This window comes from Callorhinchus milii, unplaced genomic scaffold (assembly GCF_018977255.1).
Source record: "Callorhinchus milii isolate IMCB2004 unplaced genomic scaffold, IMCB_Cmil_1.0 Scaffold2, whole genome shotgun sequence".
Taxonomy (NCBI): domain Eukaryota; kingdom Metazoa; phylum Chordata; class Chondrichthyes; order Chimaeriformes; family Callorhinchidae; genus Callorhinchus; species Callorhinchus milii.
Window position 1 is genome coordinate 28,815,678 of NW_024704743.1, and position 21,912 is coordinate 28,837,589.

At 41.3% G+C, this 21,912-nt stretch overlaps 1 protein-coding gene across 1 annotated transcript in view; it reads right to left on the bottom strand.

Annotated features, from left to right (window-relative positions):
• Window positions 1–21,912, bottom strand: part of exoc2 (exocyst complex component 2) — a 165,644-nt gene that overhangs the window by 83,173 nt on the left and 60,559 nt on the right. Inside the window, exons 6-10 of the mRNA XM_007889614.2 lie at window positions 17,336–17,460; window positions 9,721–9,801; window positions 3,978–4,123; window positions 3,792–3,873; window positions 2,901–3,003 (exon numbers count right to left, since the gene is read on the bottom strand). Coding sequence (XP_007887805.1) covers window positions 2,901–3,003; window positions 3,792–3,873; window positions 3,978–4,123; window positions 9,721–9,801; window positions 17,336–17,460 — 537 coding nt within the window. The remainder of the gene's footprint in view (window positions 1–2,900; window positions 3,004–3,791; window positions 3,874–3,977; window positions 4,124–9,720; window positions 9,802–17,335; window positions 17,461–21,912) is intronic.

Consider the following 21,912-nt stretch of genomic DNA (forward strand, 5'->3'; position numbering starts at 1 on the left):
CTGGCAATAATTCCCTCATGTTTGGATGCAGCTCAAAACAACAATAACAACAACTTTACATTTCTATAGTACCTTTCAGGTCACGAGGAAAAGAGAAAGGAAGCTTACGGGACATACCTGCAGTGGAAACAGTACTCAACAACAGCAGCATTTATATAGTGCCCTTTACACAGGAAAGTGTCTCGGAGCACGATCATGCTCCCGCATCAGTATACTTTTTTTTAGAAAGAGTATGTTTCTGTTACAAGTTACCTCTTATTCAAGGCCAGGTTCCTCCCCTTGCCCCATCCTCAAACACCCAACAGTAGGTCGCAATCAGATATGGAGGTGCTTTTTTGGGGGGTCAGCTGGATATCTGACACATATGGAAAGCCATCATCATGCTTAAGAGTATCCAAACCAGACATGAGTTCAATGTATACTACACAAGATAATTTCCCCATGAAATATGAAATGAAATACACACTCTGTCCATGGAAGGACACATGGTTTACCTAATTTCAGAGAGTATTATGCATAAGTTGGCAATAGGACTCCATAGTGTGTGTTGGGGTAATGCTGGAGTTTAACCAGTTAAAACTACATAGTGTGCATTTGAAAGCACTGTTGCAAGCTTTCTGCCCCTTGACCAGCTTGGATTGTCCTGCCCATTAGGGCTTTGGCTTACTGGATTAATTTTGCAACCAGTTCAGCTCTAATCGTGTAAGTTATGAAGGCAGTATATGGGTCCCAAAGTGATTCGTAGGAGTAGGAACAGGAGGAACATTTGGCCCATGCAGCCTGATGTGTCAATTTATTAGAAAGTGAAAGATCCTTTAATATCGTTTCCCCACCTATGCTCCATATCTCCAAAGCTCTTACTTCCCAGGTATCTATCTATATAGGAGTCCTGTAGCTCAGTGGTTAAAGCACTCGCTTTGCAAGCGAGAGACCTGAGTTCAATTCCAGGCAGGGCGAAACCTTGGGCAAGTTTCCTTACTCCACACGCCTAATACTAATCCCTCCAAAAAAACCAAAAACAATAATAAATTGGTCATTTTCAATCTACGACTGTTTGTGGGACATTGCTGTGCGCAATTGGCTGCCGCGTTCGCCCACAAATATACAGTCAATTCACTTTACAGTGTGTTCTGTGAAGTGCTTTGGGACGTCCTCCCTACGTGAAAAGCGCTATATCAAATGCAAGGATTATTATTATTATTATTATATAAAAATGACAAGTTCTCAACGAATTTGGCATACGACCTCATAAGGCAGCACCGAAGAAAATTTATGTCCAATTACAGCAGAACCTCTGGTCAGAAACCAGTTTTTATCTGGGTTGGGCACATTTTATCGAAACCAGAGGAAGAAGCAATAAACAACCTAGGCCACGGAAAACAATGCCAAGGAATCCCATCTGTTTCTCAGCTAAATGGTTCCATTGTCTATTGACACATTACTCCAATTCCCAATGTCATAAAGCTTGTTGTCGTACCTTTCACGTCTTTAGAAAAAAGAACCTCACACCACCTAGTCAAAACACTAGCAACTTTTAAAACAACAAAAAATTACATTTGTATAGCACTTTTCATGTCAGGAGGGCATCCCAAGGTACTTGACAGTAAGCGATTTAGACCCGAGCTGGGGGTTGGTATCAGGAGTAGTGGAGGCCAGGGAATGTAGAGGTAGGAGGGTGGCCGAAGGCACAGTTGAAGAGGAGGGTCTTGAGACGGTCCTTGAAGGAGCAAGGGAGGGAGAGAGGTGAAAGGACTGTGGGATGGAGTTCCAAAGGATGGGAGCGGAAAGGCTGAAGGCCCAACCATCGATGGTGGGGCAGCATGGGTGGGGGACATGGAGCAGGCCAGAGCCCACTTGAGAGGAGGAAGTGAACAGGTCTATATGGAGGTAGCAGGTCACAGAGGTAGGGAGGAGCAAGGCCATGAAGGGCTTTGAAGGTAAGACGAGAATTGTAAAAGCACCAAAGTTACCTTATTTTGGGTGAAGCATTTGATGCAGACTGGTATGCTAATACTATACAGAAATAGAACAATGTGCCTAGTCACAGTAGGGTAACACTAATTCAATGTTTTACATACGTAATCCAATGAATCAACAGCCAAGGGTGCATTGTAAATTGCTCATACTTTACCAACATTTGTGCAGTAAACTTCGTAAAGTAAACTTTAAACTTCAACTGAGATTGATTGTGTTTTTGGAAGCTTTGAAATGTATTGGCCCTTTCATGTTTGCGTAATACCAGATCTGGATATCTGACACTTCTGATATACTGTGTACAGTTTCACTTCTCAAAGGTGCTCATTTTGTCTGGCAACAGCCAAAGGTAATTACCACAAAAGCAAAGGGAGAGCTTAGGGAATTTATTTATTTATTTTGCAAAGTGGGTTATTAGGACATAAAATGCCTTACCTGGATTAGCTTTTAGAAGAGATTTAGATAAATATATGAAAAGAAGAAATATAAGTGGGTATTAGAAAAAGGTAGCATAATTGGACTAAACACTCTGAGACTCTGCCCTGCATGAGGGATGCTATATAAATGCAAGTTATTGTTGTAAACAGATAGGTCTTTCAGAGAGCTGCACAGCTATGACGAGCCGCATGGCTTTCTTCAGGACTGTCTATGTCTGTGGTGTTAAGTTTTCAAAGGGATCTAACTCAATATTGAATTTATTGTTTTCTAGTCAAGACACTAACATGATGGTTCAAATGGTTTATTTACTGTATCGTAGACAATGAATCATTTTTTTTCATAGTGGGAGTTCAAGAAAAACCTTTCAATTTTGTGAAGTGCAAGTTTAAATACCCTTGCACAACAGATTTCATGAAAGGCGTTGTATCCTGTTATAATTTGTCCAGTTAAATGCTCCAATATTGTTAGTTTCAAAGCTTTTTAATTACCTTATATATCTCTTCTGGTCATGCAGAGTTGATGGTGTCTCAAGCAATTTGTCCATCAGCAGTTTCCTCAATGCATCAATCCGTGTTTCTACTTCAGAATAAACTAACAGGGAAAGAAAATGGTTTGATAAAGTAGGCATTCGTAATTATCAATACAAAGAGTTACATGGCAACTCCATTTTAGCAAGGACATCATAGGTTCAATAACTCAAAAGCCTCATTCAAAGGAGTGTTAAAAAATGGCTGACTTCCAGGTATTAATGCACTTTCTAATATCTTTCTTGCTGAATAGAGACTTTTAAAAAAGTATACTAATTCTTGCATTTGACAAACTACTATACCTACTACAGTAGAACTTCACTAATCCGGTCACTCAAGTGATTAAGCAAAAGTGACTTACTTAGTGAGATGACCTGATTACTGGAACAGGTCGGGTGATTCAAGTCACTGATGTAATGTTAGCAATGGGCAAGGGTGATGAACATTCAACAACCATACTTTGCAATTTTGCTGCGGGCGGCAGGCGAAGACGATTTTCCGCTCGCACTGCTTCCTCGATCCCAACATTCACAGCGCCGCGTGACCGGAGACCACTCCACCCACAATAGCAGCGTCGAGGAAACAGCGCGAGAAGCCCGAGGCCTAGCACACTGTGTACAGGTTTGTAGCGGAGGGCGGTGTTTGTATTGCATTTGTACCGGAGGAGGGCACTGTAGTGGCCACGATCAATGACCGTTGTCCTGAAGAGTGAGGTGCCCAGGTTACTGAAGCAGACAGCCTATCTCTTAACATAGATAATGAAAGAGACTGTGAAAATGTGCCCGCAATTGCGAGGTGGCTGGATTACCGAGGTGACCGCAAACCGGGTTTCTATTGCATACCACTACCTACCTTTCTGAAAGACACGGACCTCTGTTTTCCCAAACAGCGATTTAGCTTTCTCATAGTCATTTATTACAACATCATAATCACCCTAGAGAAAAAAAACACATAAAAGTTACCAGTCTGTACAAAGGTTAAAACACTGAATGGTGATGTTGCATTTTCGGTCACAAAATAAGTTTATTCAGAATTTACCTTCTGAATGTTCCTTTCAATATTCAGTGGCAGATTAAAGAGAAATTTGAAACGCTGAAGAACATTGAGGGCATTTCTTGTGGAATCAGCTTTGTCTTTGCGTCCCAAGACTTCTTGGAACAGTGCGTCTGCTGTGTTACTTGCCCCTAGAAAGAAGAAAAAGCAACACGTTTTAAAAGGCTTTTGGAAACATATGTCCTCTGAATCGGCACTGCAATCTGGAAGACTACAACAACAATGCTTTGAAATGCCGAACAAATGGGCATCTTTCAACACACAAAAATAATGCTTCAGGGTGACTGGAAATTCTACAAGTACATTTGAGACGTTTTATTAATAAAATCAAAGGAGTTTAATTGTACAAACCTTTAAGTGCTGACTTACAGCCAGAGGGAAGGAAAAATAACATTTAGGCAGTTTTTTGTAAATCCTAAGATTGGTCAAGTACAAAACTCATGCTCATTTATCTTTCTGAAATTGGCGTATAAATCACAAATTTGAGTCTCACCCAAATTCACAAAGCAGACAATAATGGTCTTTGATGTGTATCCACATGTTAAGATCAATCAGCTCAATTCAAAATTAAGTTCTATGTCCTGATCCTATGGCCTGTGCTGAGAGTTTTTGTCTCTTGGAATTATAAACCATAGAAGGAGGCCATTTGTCTCATTGTGCCTGTGCCGGCTCTTTGAAAAGAGCTATCCAAATCAATCCCACTTCCCCGCTCTCTCCCCTTAGCCCTGCAAACTTGTCCTCCCCAAATAATTATCCATTCTCTCTTAAAAGTTGTTATCGAATTGGCTTCCACCACCCTTTCAGGCAATGTATTCCAGATCCGAACAACTCATCCTGAAGGATTGAAACTTTAAGGATGCTTTGATCAAGCCCCTTATTTTGGCTTGAGTTCACCCACAAAAACACAGTTACTTCACTTTATAGTATATCCCGTGTAGCGCTTTAAGACAATACAATATAAATTTATATTTGTATAGCACCTTTCATGTTGTGAGTATGTCTCAAGATACTTAACAATACATCTATTTTATACAAAATAATAATTTGGTCACTCAATCCACAACCGGCTGCCGCATTTTCCCCACAAAATATACAGTTGATTCACTTTACAGGATATTCTGTGATGAGCTTTGAAACGTGATAAGGCGCTATATCAAATGCAAGGGTTATTATTATTATTATATTCTTTTATAAAAGTCTTACAAATGATTTTTGATGATTTGTTAGTATTAAGTCTAATTTATATTCCGTTTTGAAGGGGTGAGGGGAAGGGAATCGTGGCTAATATAGATGTGTGGAACATTTTCAGAAACGGTTTGTATTATCTGGTCTGGTGACTTTACTTTAAGCAAAGATGAGGGGTTGAGGGGGGATGAGGGGAAACAGAAAATCCCATCGATCACACTGGCTGGCCTGCATGCCACGTTCAGCACTCAGCTCCCTGGGTGGGCCGTTGGAAATGAAGTGTAGTTGAAATACCCAAACTCAGTTTAACTGTAATGTCCACCCAGATTCAAGTTTTTTTTATAATGTACCAGTGTAATCACTCAAAAATAACATTTTAAAAAAAACTTTATTGAAACTATATATATATATATATAATAAAATGAAGGGAAAAGCAACTCTTTTATTTTATTTGACTGCAATATTATCCACTTTAAAACAATCCATCTCGTTTACCGGGTTTATTTACTTAAGTTAAAGGAAAAGGTACTTGTTTATTTACTGTACATTATCAGGATTCATTTCCTTTCCAGCAAATTGCAAGAATGTTGAGAGTGAAATGTCAAATGTTAAGTACAGTACTCCTATTTCATTGATAAAACAGAAAACAATTGACCAATCACCTCCTATTTAATGGTCCCGAATTCTGTTTTCAAGTATGTTTCATTCATCTGAAAGTGAGCAATCTGAAACAAACTCCACACAATAATTTGTGTTTTTCATAAATTAAACAAATTTACATTTATATAAACGTCTTTCAAATTGGGATCACGTCAACAGGTGTTGGACAGTTTTAGCTTTGCACCCAGGCTGTGGGGAGGCTGAGAGGAGGAAGATGCATGAAAGCATGGTCAAACAGGAAGATCTGGACGAGGACAACTTTCTCCAACTAAGAAAGCAAGACCAAGACCCTCCTCATTGACTCGTGCCAGCCCCTCCGCACCTCGAGCGCTGGCAGTATCAGCCTCCACAGCTGCACGCTCACCTTCACGAAGCCAGTCAGGAACCTGGGTGTCTTGTTTGACCCTGAACTGTCCTTTCTACCCCACATCTGCGCCATGACCGGCACTGCCTACCACCAGCTCCGCAACATTGCCAGACTCCGCCACTGCCTCACCCCTCAGGCTGCCGAAACCCTCACCCACGCATTCGTCACCTCAAGGATCGATTATGGAAACTCCCTCCTCATCGACTTTCCGAACTCTTCCCTTCACAAGCTGCAGATCATCCAAAACTCTGCAGCTCGTGTACTCTCGCACACCAGGCTCCGTGACCCCATCACTCCCACCCTTGGCCAACTCCACTGGTTCCCCATCCCTCAAAGGATCAAATTCAAGATCCTCGTCCTCACTTTCAAGACCATCCATTGCCTTGCCATCTCCTACCTCTCTGACCTGCTGACTCCCTACCAACCTGCCCCCTCCCTCCGTTCAGCGGGCTCCGGCCTGCTCCATGTCTCCGCCCAACCCACCCTACCATTGGTGGCCGGGCTTTTAGCCTCTCTGACCCCACACTCTGGAACTCCATCCCACAGTCCCTTCGCCTCACTTCCTCCCTTGTCTCCCCTCAAGGCTGGTCTCAAGACCCTCCTCTTCGATCATGCCTTCAGTCGCCGTTCCACCTCTTTGCCTTCCCTCACCCCTACCCCACCCCTCCCCCATGCTCGGGTCCTGACCTATGACTATCCAGCGCCTTGGGTATTCCTCCCGATGTGAAAGACTCTCTATAAATTAAATTTTGTTGTTGTTGTTGTTGTTGTCTGGAGGCGGACCTTGAAGGTCGTGAGGGAAGGGATGAGTTGAAGGGACTTCAGGATGGAGTTCCAGAGAGTGGGGCAGAAAGGTTGGAATCCCGACCACCAATGGTGGGGGGAGGATGTGAAGTAGGCTAGTGCCTGCTGAACTGAGCGGAGAGAGTGGCTGGATTTGTAGATTTTGAGGAGGTCACCGAGGTGGTGCAAGACCATTGGAGGATTTAAAGGTTAGGATAAGGATCTTGAAGTCAATCTAGTCAATCTGCTGAGGGAGGGGGAACCGTGGAACCAAGCAAAGATAATAATAATTCCTGCATTTGATATAGTGCCTTATTACATCATTGACATGTCTCAAAGCGCTTCACAGGATATACTGTAAAGGGAATTAACTGTGTATTTTGTGGATGAAATGCGGCAGTCAGTTTTTGCCACAGCAACAAACCACAAACAGCCATGGCACGAGTGACCAATTTTATTTGAAGGAATTGTTGGCCAGAACACCAGGATAACTCCCCTTCCATTTTTGAATAGTGCCATAGGATCTTTAACGTCCACCTGAACAGGCAGACTGGACCTCAGTTTAACATCTCATTTGAAGGACGGCACCTCCAACAATGAAACACACCCCCAGTAGTTCATTGGAGTGTGAGCTTAGACTATGTGATTCCAAGTCCTGATGTGGGTTTGAACACACAATTTTCTGACTCAGAGGCGAGAGTGCACCAGAATAGTGCACTGCACCAGGCTGACACACATGGGGGCGATAACAACAACTTGCATTTATATAGTGCCCTTCACGCAGGGTAGCGTCCCGAGGCAATAGGCTTACAGAGCTTAGGGCAAGAAAGGACATGAGTTGCAACGTTCTGTATCATCTGCAGCTTGTGAAGGGAAGAAGCAGAAGTATGGTGAGCAGAAAGTTGGTGTAATCAAGCCTAGATAGGTTGGAAAAATATGGATAAGGGACTCAGCGGCTCGAGGGGCTAGGCAGTGGCGGAAATTGGCAATATTATGGAGGTGGGGAAAAGCTGGAAGGTTCAGACCACGAATGTGGGTTTAAACAGACATTTAAGAGTCAAATAAAATATTGAGGTTCCACACAGGCTCAGTATGCAGTGAAGTAGTTCGATCCTGTGAGGACCTGCTTTGGGAAGATGCCGATGGGAGCCAAGTATGAGATCCTCTGTCCAGTTGACATTCAACTAGAGAAAGTTAGCTCTCATCCTGGACTCGATGTACAATAGACAAACAGTCAGGACACCAGTGGTCCTGGAATCGAGGGTGGAGGAAGAAAGATGGAGTTGGATGTCATCCACAAACATGTGAAACTATATTAAAATAAGCCAATTTTGGCTTCACACAAAACCACATACTTTTCATAAACAATCAATATCAACAGCAGGGCAATCAAAATCAGAAAGAGAAAACTAGGATGTGTCTCTTTACATTGATTGGCAATGAATTATCAGCATTTTATTTCATATTTTATTGCAGTTTTATTTTGGCTCATATTTTTCAAACTCAAATCCAGCAATAATAAAAGTCTTTCATTTGATATAGTGCGTTTCACGTCTGGTCTTAAAGCGCTTCACAGAGTTTACTGTAAAGTGAAGTGACTGTTCATGTTGTGGGCGAACGCAGCAGCCAATTTTGCATATAGCAATGACCCACGAACAGCCATGGAGTAAATGACCAAATTTATTTGGGGGAATGCTGACCAGGACCCCAGGAAAAAATTTCTTCTCTTTCCGAATAGTGTCATGAAACCGTCATTGTGAACAGTCAGATGAGACCTCGGTTTGCCTTCTCGTCTGAAGGACAGTACCTCCAACAATGCAGCACGCCCCCATACTGCATTGAGTGCCAGTGTAGACTATATCAGTTCCAATTCCCAACGTGAAGCTTGAACTCACAACATTCTGACTCCAGAGGCGAGCGAGCAAATAACTGAGCCAGGCTGAGACGCAACTTTTTTAAAAAAAAGTTTAACAAAGTTGCACGTACCGCCACTTTCATTTTTCTACACAAAATGTGTTGACAGTAAACTAGGCCCATTAATGGGGCAATTCGTTTTTAGAGCGCCACCAGTGTTTGGTGGCTCTAAACTTTTGTTTGAATTTTTAAACGGTTATTTGATCATTCCTTTACATTTTTTGAACAAGAAGTCAACCTATGTCAGCATCTTTAACGTTTCATCTACAGATCGAAACGTGTATCAAATTTCTCATAACATCACAAATGTTAAAAGCAAATACATTCTCTGGTTTCTACAAGCACAGATGAGCAAGATACAAGCTTAACTTCATCTCTAGTGCTGTAAATTCTTTCCAGAAGCCAGACCATCAAGTTCACATTAAACATTGATGTTAAAAAGCACGTTTTAATATACTAAAAGGGAACTGACGTCACTAGCAAGATAAACAGACTTTTGAAGTTCCTGTCCACAAGTGCACGCAACATTGGGCAGAGCCAACTAAATTACACATCAACAACTCTGCTACATTATGTTTTAAAACAAGGGCAGTGACATGCCAAACATATAAGTTAAGCATGCATTACGAAGAAACAAACGCTATCTATAAAGAAAATAGATGTAAGGCAACAAGCGTAGATTATAGGATCAAAAGGTAACTTTCCAAATTCCAGGATTACAGGTCACTGTCTACATACAAGACAAATGTTTAAGAAGAGATTCATTAAACTGAAATAACAATTTCTACATATAGGCATGAATTGTGAAGCACAACTTACTGTTAAGTACATTCTCCAGTTTCTGCGTCATTGACCCTTCTACTTTTTCCGTCCCATCCACTTCCAATTTTTGATGGATTGCTGGAATAAAATGTGGAGATAACTGAATGCACAGTGATTTATGTGTAGGGGAAAAAAGTACAGCTTTAAACACCACATTATTTTTGTTTCACAACCACTTTGCATTACTTCATTGCTTCTGGTTTCTGGAGCAAATACAAAAATAACTTCCAATTTCCTTATGAAAACTGTGATCTTAATGGTGTAAAATTCTCGATTAACTGCAAAATCACATCAGGCATTGCAAAAATCATCTGCTTAGATTTTATGACTATAAAAAAAATCAATCTAAAGCACAACCATGTCACTTAGTGATGTCTGAACTGCAATGCTAAATGCAATGGAGTAAACTAACATAAAAAAAGTTGTAATGAAAAAAATCTTAAAAACAGGTGATGGTGATAATAATAATAAGAGCAGATTCAGAATGATCACAGTCCTGAATATTTTATCTACCACTTCAGGTTCACAAAGAGTTTTAACAAATACAATGTTTCCTGGATATGTACGACTCGGTTTTCATTTGTGAATTTTGAATGAATTTCATCTGATAAAGTAACATATTTGCCACACTTCACAATTTCCAGAAGTGTCTCAAGATTTGATTCTATGTGCCTCTTTCAGCAAGTTGTGCTGATAGTAGCAGGTGTGGTAGTGTGATAGTACCAGTGTTGTCAATAGGGACGGGGTAAGATTTTGAAGGGATCAAAGGTCAGGAGGTCCTTCAGATTTATAGAGCGCATTTCACGTCGGGAGGACGTCCCAAAGAGCTGAACAGTCAGGTGTCGGGGCCCGAGCATGGGGGAGGGATGGTGTAGCGGTGAGGGAAGACAGAGAGGTGGGAGGGAGACCAAAGGCATGATTGAAGAGAAGGGTCTTGAGACCGGCCTTAAAGGGAGGAAGTGAGGCGAAGGGATTGTGGGATGGAGTTCCAGAGTGTGGGGGCAGAGAGGCTGAAAGCCCGGCCACCGAATGTAGGGCGGGTCAGGTGGGAGACATGGAGCAGGCCGGAGTCCGCTGAACGGAGGGAGGGGCAGGTTGGTAGGGAGTCAGCAGGTCAGAGAGGTAGGAGGGGGCAAGGCCATGGATGGCCTTGAAAGTGAGGACGAGGATCTTGAATTCGATCCTCTGAGGGATGGGGAGCCAGTGGAGTCGGGCGAGGGTGGGGGTGACGAGGTCATGGAGCCTGGTGCATGAGAGTACACGAGCTGCAGAGTTTTGGATGATCTGCAACTTGTGAAGGGAAGAGTTGGGAAGGCCGATGAGGAGGGACTTTCCGTATTCGAGCCTTGAATGCGTGGGTGAGGGTTTTGGCAGCCTGAGGGGTGAGGCAGTGGTAGAGTTTAACAATGCTGCGGAGGTGGTGGTAGGCAGTGCCGGTCATGGCGCGGATGTGGGGGAGAAAGGACAGTTCAGGGTCAAACAAGATACCCAGGTTCCTGACTGGCTTAGTGAGGGTAAGGATGTTAAAGTCCAGAGTCCTGGGAGGTATTCAAGCAGACGAAGATGAGAGCGATGGATGCACAGAACGGTGTGGAAAAAATACAAGTGGTATAATTTTGGTTTAGATGTGGCTTGTGGATTTTCTGGAGAATTTCTATGAAAATTATCTTGGTTACGTTCGCTAATATGCTTAATATTCCAAAACGGCAATTCTGAGGAAAATACAGAATTATATTCTCTTTTTCTCTGTGGTTTCCTCCACTATTTCTCAATAAAGTTGTTGAACTCACAGTAACCAGCCATTAATAACACTTGATCACTGGCTTTTCTCCATAGTGTGGAAGTGTAATGTCCATCATTGCCAAAACTGCACACTTCGTATTTGCTAAGAAAACTTCAGCACATAACATGGCAATTCACAAATCAGCAGCAAGACTTTCAATTTCACTTTGGAACCATTGAACCCTAAACATAATTTTTTTTCATCTGCATTTAAGTGTTGCCTCCCTCATCGTTCAGATCTCTCAGCATCATTCCCTGTCTGAAGCAGGGAGTAGGATGGGCCTTTGTTCAGGTACTGGTCAGTGCCATTCTGGAGCTAGCTTCTCTGAGATAATAATAATAATGGTAACTAACTTTCTGATTTCCTCTCTACGCCTTTGGGGCAAGTGTTAAGCCTCCACTCTGCACCAGCTCAACAAGGGCACAAAAGGAATCACGGTTTGGGAGAATCAAAGTCCCAGTGACCTGGGGTCTAAAACATGCTAACACACACCGCAAGGGTTCCCTGTGAATAATGCCTACTTTGATGTGGTAAAGGACCATAATGAGCCACAATCTGTGTATAAAAAACTTCCAAGCCTTGATAAAGATTGTAAATTTGCAATAGTTTCTACCAAATATTCACTCACAGAAAGGATTTTGTAACACAGGTATTATCTACTCCAGGTAATTTTGCAGGAGGCCAACAGGAAAATGAGTCTGTATAAAAGTATATCATTATTCCAGATAGATATTTTAAAGGGGTTCAAGAGGGGACTGTATTTCATACATTGTATATATAAAATATACAATGAGAGTTTACAGAACATTTACAACAAACTTCATTTCACTATATATATATATACATATATTATATTTGCCAGTAATTAAATCCAGGTTATTTCTCAATAAATCTGCAACAATATCACAATTATTAATTTTTAATGGCCCGTATGAATCAAGGAGAGAAAGTGAATTTACTGTCTGCAGAATAAAACCTCACAAGAAATAGAAATTGTAAATGTAACAGTTTCTTATATCGGCGAGTCATTTCAAGGCTGTAATCCAATTACAAAGGATGGTTATAAAATAGTCAAGTTTCAGTCATGCTTTAGGATGGCATTTGAGCCTTAATTACATCAATGTTATGGAATCATTCCCAAGTATCCCTTTTTTGTATTTTGCAAACTAAAGACATTCCTATGATGCCTTTGTGCAGGTGCAATACAGCAAGCTAGCTTCTGTTAACACAGTCCGTAGGATGGGTCTGAGAATAGAAGTGGAACCCACTGACCCAGTGGAAAACCTGAATATTTTGTGTTTTGGAACAACATAAAATAATGGAAAACTTTATTAAGTATGTGGCCAGCTGCACTTTGGGTTCTGCTGGAGACCAAGCAATCCTCAGCATCCTGAAAATACCATGCAGAGTGGCATTGAAAGAGTTTGAAAATAATGGGATACTCCTTTTGCTCTACGACTTTGTGCAGTGAGGAAAGAAGGAGATGTTCAAAGAGGAATGCATTAAGATAGAAGTTCACATTTCACCAAATTTATCCTCTCCGATGTGAAAGGCCCCATACAAATGTAATTTGTTGGGAATCTGCAAAGTGACCCACTAACTCCCCAATTTCCTCTTCACTACATTAAAAAAGTGAACGTAACTTTCTGAAACACATGATTACGGCTTCAATGAATAGTGCCATCAGGACTTCTTTGCTGAAAAGAGCATTTGCTCATTACAGTTGTTGAAAAGCAAGCCAGAATTTGCAAGTTTTCCTTTTTCAGACTTAGACAAAGAGAGTTTTGGTAATGATGACAAGGCTACTTTTCGATGAAAGCAGAGAATATCTCCAGAGGAGAAGCCACAGCCTTTTTACCTGCCTCTCTCTAGTTTTATGGTTCACAGAAAGAACCCGTGGAGACCCGGTACATTGCGATTCTTGAAATAAATCAGCCTGGAAGCTGATGAAACAAAATTTCTAAACCGTTAGATTATTCTATCTAAGTGTAAAGTCAAGGAAAGTTGATTAAAGTCAGAAGAGCACATAGCCATTTTAAAAAAACTAAACATTACTGCAGGATTTTCACGCCAGAGTGAAGTTATGAGGTCTATGTCTTGGCAATTTCAAACGCAAATTCTTAATAAGAATCCAGAAATTTGTCATTCCGACACATGGGAACTCCTTCGACAGATTTACTGAGTTCCCGCAGTCAGTATGAAGTACTTCTGATTGCCAACAAGAAACCCTATTGGATTCCTTAATTAAGTTTAGACCTCATTAACACACACTTTTATATTGCAACCATCAGTTTCTGTTCCACAATCTGCTCTATACAGTACAATGATATATCACTGATATTAGCAAAAAGTACTTTTTTTAAAAAACAAAGTCCAGCTAGATTTCTCATCCAAGAACAGCAGGTCGCTGTTAGGTGACCCTGGCTCCTCTCTATGTATAAAGCCTGGCTGTGCTGATGGAAACTCACTTCCTTTTGAACACTGGCCTGCAAAAAAACACCACCTAATGTATGTTACAACACTGACAAGCTGTCAAGCAAATTGATTGACAGAAGGATGCAACACGCTGGGCTACGTTGTTTTATTCTCCCAGGGACAAAACCCAATACCCCTCATGCCGACCTACTCAACCCTCCCATTTTAGTTACAGGCTGCACTCATTTCTAATTTTTGATAATGAGCACCTTTAGCCTTTGAATTTTCAAAGCCTGTTGCTTTATTTAATTAACGTGAAACTAATATATACATTTAAATTTACTTCACAACGATGAGAACAAATTCTATTAGAATTTTAGGAGCGTTTAATATTTTCCTAATTGATTTGCACAGCAACTTTTGACACATCCAGGCAGTGCTGCTACCAGAATCCTCAGGAAGTGTCAAACCTGTAGAAGTTCATGCCTGGAAGATGTACCAAAGTTGCAGTCTTATGTCAAATTCTTTCAAAACCTGAGCACAAAGTGATGCTTTATTATTGAATTAAATTCAGTTTCCATTAGGTGCAATGCCTGCTCTATACTCCGGCAAGAGGAGGTGGTCTGAAACTATTCATCAGGAAATCTTGTGGTCTAATAGTTCAATATTCACTGGAAATTCTACAGCTGACCAAACTGGGTACAGCACAATCTCCTCTGCCATTTATCCTGGCAGCCTGTTTATTTTGGCTCCAGTGACAGCTGTAAGGTTTCCAGAAATCTTAGGTTTCTGTGTCTCGCAGTGGGCGAAGGTGAAGTTGTCATTCTCATGAACTGCTCTGCTTTAAAGCTGTGATAATTTTTTGTGAAGGGGGAAAAAAAAAATCAGAATGCCTCCCTGGTAGAATCATCCCAAATTATTCTATAATGTCACAACAATAACAACTTGCATTTATATAATTCCCCTCACACAGGATAGCATCTCAGAGTGCTTAAGTCCCAGATGCACCTCACAGTAAAGACAAAGAAGAAATTTTAAAAGGAAAAATACTTGCCTTTGACTAACTGAATAATAGTTTTACACAAGCTAGACTGTCTGCACTAATGAATTAAAAATCCTTACTGGAGGAGGACTGAACCAATACTTGGAAAATTAATTTAAAAGCAGCTTATTTGTAGAAAAGTTACACTTAAAACCATTAATGCACTAAAAGAAAGTGCTCTTGATCACAAATGTGTATTTCTATTGAATCAGTGGTAAAATAATATGAAATACGGCCAATCACCCCCAGCTTTCCTAATTTTTTAACCCCAAGGTGCTCTCAAGAGTACAGGTTTGAGAAACCTTTTGGAATAGTTTCCTAACCCCCTACCAACCTGCCCGTTCCCTCTACTCAGCCGGATCTGGCCTGCTCCACGTCCCCCGACTCACCCGCCTCACCATTGGCGGGAGAGCCTTCAGCCACTCTGCCCCAGCCTCTGGAATTCCATCCCCCAGTCACTCCGCCTCGCCCCCTCCTTAGCCTCCTTCAAGTCCCGCCTCAAGACCCTCCTCGTCGACCATGCCATCGGCCACCCCCCTTCCCCTCCCTTCCCTTACGGCCCCCAACCCCAGCTCAGGTCTGAAATGCTGTACTCTGTCCAGCCTTGGGACGTCCTCCCTACATGAAAGCGGCTACAGAAATGTAATCTTGTTGTTGTTGTTGAGAAAAATAATTTCCTCATGGGGAATTAATAGTTTTACTGCTGTGTGCAATTGGCTGCTGTGTTTTGCCCACAAAATACAAAGTCAATCCACTTCACAGTATACTCTGTGAAGTACTTTGAGACATCTCAACGACGTGATAAGGCGTTATGTTTGTGATTTTCAAAAAAAATCATAAGAGTGAATAACTTTTCTCAATTTGCATTGCTGGCCACAGAGATTCATTAAATACATTTGGAACAGAGCCGTTTACATTGGAAGGACGTCTCAAATTGTGTCACAGAATATGCTGTAAAGTGTGGTGATTGTATATTTTGTAGGCAAATGGGGCAGCCAATCTGTTCACAATGATGTCCCACAGATCTTATTTTACTGATTATTTTAGTTTTTTCAATAGTGCTTTAAAATCCACAGGAGCAGACAAGAGTGGATGTCTGATCTGAAGGGAAGATTAAAATTGTGCCAATGGAAAAATAAAATCCAAGGCGATGACAGAGCCAGTAGCTGAAATTTGGGTGGGCTTAGAAAACTGTGCACGACCAACTTCTCCTCATGCCATGAGGCAGGCAGCCACAGAGCCTCCGAGAAACACGAACAAGAAGCTCCATTTATAAAAACACTTTTAAAATACCATTCCCTTTCCTTCACATGAGCAATGAAAATGCTATACGATTTAAAATTAAGGGATTTTTTAAAAAAATTATCCAACCAAAACACAAACACCCACCCATCCACCCACAATAAATAAACTTGTGTACAAGGAAACAAAGAAAAAAAAACTCAAAACACGCAACATTTTCTCTCCTGAAAGATATCACACATCCCCAAAAAATCATAGGTTCTTGAATCTGAAATAATTAATTTCAAAGAGCTCCTAGGTACGGGAATGTTTGGCTTAGATATTCCCCAAACCCCTCGATGGCCAGCAATTTGCAGTATGCTATGTTGAAATTTACCTCCTAACATGTAGTATATGGACAAACCCTCGTGACCCTTCTGCCTCCACCACTCAGTTTGTGCAAGCCTTCAGCCATTCAGCCCCCCCATCTCCCGTCTCTGGAACAAACTCCCTCCTTCCCTCCCTTCCTTCCAGACCGACCTCTTTGCCCAACTTCCCCCCCACCACCCTTAAGCTCACGCTCATGTGAAGCGTTCTGAGACTCCCACTGTCATAATACTAATAATCCTTACATCATATTTTGCGCCTCATCACGTCTTTGAGACAACAACAACTTGCACTTATATAGCCCCCTCCACTCAGGGTGCCATCTCAGAGTGCTTAACAGTGGCGGAGCCTGACTCCGAGCCAGAAGTGGGGGGAAGGGAGGTGACCGTAAGAACGGGCGAAAAGAAAAGTTTTCAGGCGGGACTTGAAAAAGGGGAGAGAGGGGGCAAAGTGGAGGGACGTCTCAAAATACTTCACAGGATATACTCTAAAGTGAATTGAATGTATTTTGTGGGTGAAACGTGGCAGCCAATTGTGCACCGCATTGTCCCACCAACAATCTTGGACTAAGCGACTAAGTTATTATTATTTTTTTGGAGGGATTATTACCTGTAAAAGGCATTAAATAAATGTAAATAGTTGTTTCAATTAAAAATATTTAAATATTTTTTTTCCTCAGGAATCCCGTATCGTGTTGGAATGAAAGGTATATTGAAAGAATTCTTACACAAAATAAATTTATGCAGTGAGAGATGAAGAGATACCTGAAAGTGCATCCTGAGCCTCAAAGAAGGTGCTGAGGCCTCCCTTCACATATGCCAGGCTTCCTTCATTCTTCTTGTTAGCCTGCTTCCTTAAATAATTTGCAGCAACTTTCAGCTGATCAAAACTGAAAAGGACAAGGGAAGACATTTTCTAGTTTGCTGATGTAATAGAAGTGAGAAAAAGACAGCAGACAAGAAATAATAATAATCCTTGTATTCGAAATAGCGCCTTATCACGTCGTTGAGATGCCTCAAAGTGCTTCACAGAATATACTGCAACGTGGACTGACTGTGTATTTCAGCAGCCTTATTGCAGGAAATTAAATATATCTGTATATCAGAGAAACAGTTCAAATAAACCCTTATAGGTAACTTTAATCTTTGAAACCCAATAAACTTGCAAAGGATTTAATAATAATAATAATAATCCTTGTATTTGATATAGTGCTTTTTACGTCGGGAGGACGTCCCAAAGTGCTTCACAGAACACACTGTAAAGTGAATTGACTGTATATTTGTGGGCGAACGCGGCAGCCAATTGCGCACAGCAATGTCCCACAAACAGTCGTAGATTGAAAATGACCAATTTATTATTGTTTTTGGTTTTGGAGGGATTATTATTAGGTGTGTGGAGTCAGGAAACTTGCCCAAGGTTTCGCCCTCTGCCTGGAATTGAACTCAGGTCTCTCACTTGCAAAGCGAGTGCTCTAACCACTGAGCTACAGGACTCCACGCCTAAATTTTCTATAGCTGAATGATATGTGTCTTAACTACTTTGATTATAAAATAGTATCCTAGGAACAGGGATAGGTAATTCTGACCTTGTCCCACCATTCTGCCTACAAAATATGCAATCAATTTTACAGTACTTCCTGTGAAGCGCTTTGAGATATCTTGATGACGTGATAAGGTGCTTATCAAATGCAAGGATTATTATTATTAGATCATGGCTGCTCTGAGCCTCAACTCCATTAACCCACCTTTTCTCCATACCCATATCTAACAAAGATCTATCACTCTCAGTCTTGAAAAGTACAATCGAGTAAAATTTCAATTCCAATAAAATTTACTTTAGTTAAGGTTCCAGGAGCCACACAAACCCTGTATTACACAATATTTATGTGCAGTATTCCATTGAATATCTAAATGGAAACAAGTATTTTATCTTAACAGCTTATCATTAAAACGTTGTATGAAATGTGAAAAGAATGTCTCAAGCACCATGCTCAGTCAAAAGGAATTGAGCATTTTTTTGAAAAAAGTGTAAAGTAGACTTAAAATAGAGAAGCAATTACTCATCTTGCATTGGTTTAGTGATGTGTTGTAAACCTATCTATAACTTTTTTTAAAAAAAGCCTCTAAAAAGTACATTTTAAAGCCCTTTTTTAAAATAGACACTTTTTCCGAATTCCCAGATGTAACATCAGAGTGGAGGTACACCGCAGGCTCTTTTACTGCTTAGTTCCCACGAGACAATTACTTACAAATAGGTATTGTGTTATCCTTGTAATGGCACAGAACTCAAACCCCTTCATTTTTAGTTTTTTGTATAAATTTCTCATCGTTAATAACACGGGATAGGGAAGTGTTCACTGCTTATATCAGGGTGTACAGAGAAATTCACTGCTAATAACAGGCTATCTGGAAGTGTTCACTCCTATTAGTTTAGGGATGCTCAGAAATGTTGTGAAGCATTTTGAGACATTAAACGTAAAAGGATAGATGACCGAGTCCTACAAGTTTGCAGACCAACTGAAGGAATTTGATTATACAGTAAAACTCACGTATGTCATATCAGTCGAGATCATAAGATTTCATACGTCTTAAGCAAAGTACGAGTTGCAGGCAAACTGTAGAAGTCGTATTAAATCCGGTAAGTGTGCATGCGGCGACGCTCAAGACTACATTTCCCGCGATTCAATGCGTCTTCACCCGTCACCACATGCACACTTGCGGCAAACATTAATCAAATAATAATCATTATTATTCATTGCATTGAATCAGGGAAATGAAGTTCTTCTGCACACGTGATGACAGATGGAGACTACGTTTCCCCTGATAGAATGTAAGTGCACGTGCGTTGATGCGTCCGGACGTCATTTCCCGCAATTCTAGGCCTTTGGTAAGCGTGGGTGTAATGGAGGATAGGGGAGTGACATTATGGGTTAGGAGGTGAGTAATTCGAGTAGCGTAAAGAAATCTAAGTATTTTTGATAGGAAACTGAACGATACTGGGGGTGAATGTACAATTTAGGCATTTATACAATTTATAAAGATAAGACTTACGCGAGTTTTACAACTCGTATATGATCTGAACTTTGTTACGTTTCAGGATTCAAACACACTGAATGCAAGTTATTGTATGCAGGAAGACAATTCAATTAGGCAAGAGTGAAAATACATATCTTTAACTTTGTATGTAGCTATCCAAAGTGTTGATCAGGTTTAAAAGTGAAAACATGAAATAGTTTGGGAATATTACCAGCTTTTTTGTATGTACTGCAATCGTAATGTAGGACTCAGTTTTGGTGAACAAATTTGTGTATTTCACTTGAATATTTTTTTCTTTTAAATAAAGATTTTAATGGCGTTGTGTTCACAGATTATCAGCACTGCAGCTTTCACCCTGATAACACCACCAGTTTGACATATGACACCCAACTCTATTTTTCCACCTCTCTTTGCGACCCCCAGTCCCCTGATGTTTTGTCAGCCTACCTTTCAGATCTCAGGGGCTGGACGAGCGCAAATTTCCTTCAACTGAACGTCGACAAGACGGAAGCCATTTTCGTTGGCTATCGTCAACATCTCAAATCCCACGGCTCTTACCTCCTCCACCTACCCGACTTCCCCCTAAAACTCTCTGAACCCGTACGCAACCTTGGCGTCAGGTTCAACCCCCAATTGTCCTTCCTCCCCCACATCCAGTCCCTCACCAGCACTGCTTTCTTCCATCTCCAACGCATCGCCCATCCCCGCAAATATCTCTCTCCGAAAGCCGCTGAAACCCTGGTCCATGCCTTTGTCACCTCTCGGCTGGACTACTCTAACTCCCTCCATGCCGGTCTCCCATCCACTACCATCCATAAAATCCAAATCATCCGAAACTCTGCCATCCGCATTCTCACCCGCACCAAACTACGTTCCCCGATTACCCCAGTCCTTGTCAGACTGCACTGGCTGCCTATCCCAGAGAGGATCGACTCCAAGATCCTCACCCTTACCCTTGTATTCAAATCCCTCCACTCCTCTGCACCCCCCCCTATCTCTCTGACCTCCTTTCTCCTCAAAACAGGGTCGGGCCTCCTCCTCGTCCCCCGAGCCCTCCGCTCCACCTTCGGTGGCCGTGCCTTTAGCCACTATGCCCCGAGGCTCTGGAATTCCCTTCCTCACTCCCTTCGTCCCCTCTTTTCCTACTTTCAGGTCCCTTCTGAAGACCTTTCTTTTCGACCGCGCCTTTGGTCACCTTCCTCCCCCTCCCCCTGGCTCGGCCCCGGAATTCATTACTGTGAAGCGCTCTGAGACGCCGTCCAGCGTGGAGGGCACTATATAAATCCAAGTGGTTGTTGTTGTTGTACAATTAATGAGCTGTAAGGTTGCAGTGTTTGTAAATCACCTTCCAAATCACCACTTTCTAACTAGAAGTAAACATTATGAAAATTCTAAAATGAACATTTTTGAAGCAAACACTACACATTTTAAGGATTATACTACAATATATATATTTTTCATATATTTTTTAAAACTGTCTATTCTAGATTTCCTTTAATGTTGGGTGCACTTATCATTTATTTCCTATTAAATCAAGGTGCCTGCCTGAATTTTGGAAAATTATATAACAGAAAGGGAAACAGACTGATATTTTAGAGTCAACTGCTCAAAAAAGGATTTGTATCCTATATAAAATGGAGCCAATTTGCTTTACTCCATTTATTGACATGTATCCCACAATGTCCCACCTCTTAGCAACTAGAATTTCTCAGTAAATGTCCAAATTTGGACTAATACAGGATCTTTAAGAGTCATCCAAATGTTTTAACACCCCACATGAATCCAAAATGAACTTTTGGTTTATCAGATGCATTTACTTCCAAACTGGCTTGGTAGCCAAGACACTGGGGTTTTAAAAGACTTGCTGGAGAAATTGCAGCTTGCACTGGGCAAGAGCCTCGGGACATTAAACACAGCTCCTCCAGGGAACCCCACGAGTGTCATGTCAATTCAAGAGGGAACTTGTCTTGGAACTAAGATCTCATCAGAGCTGAGATCACATGGATTGACGTGATACACATGTGGATCCATTCAGAACAAATACTCACTTTAGGCCTCAAGGCTCTTTTACCAATAAGAGGCAACATTTATGGTGCTGTTTTCCTCTCAACCTCAAAGCCCCAGTACAAATACCACTATTCCCTCCTTTGGTTTCTTTTCTTTATGCTGAAAACACTTCCTCCAATAGAAAAATAATCACGGAATAGCCTCTGTCCCACTGCCTTAATAACCTTAAAATCTTTATTAAAAAAAAGTTTAAAAGGGGACAAATATTACATCGTTTTAATGCTGCTATCTTAGACATC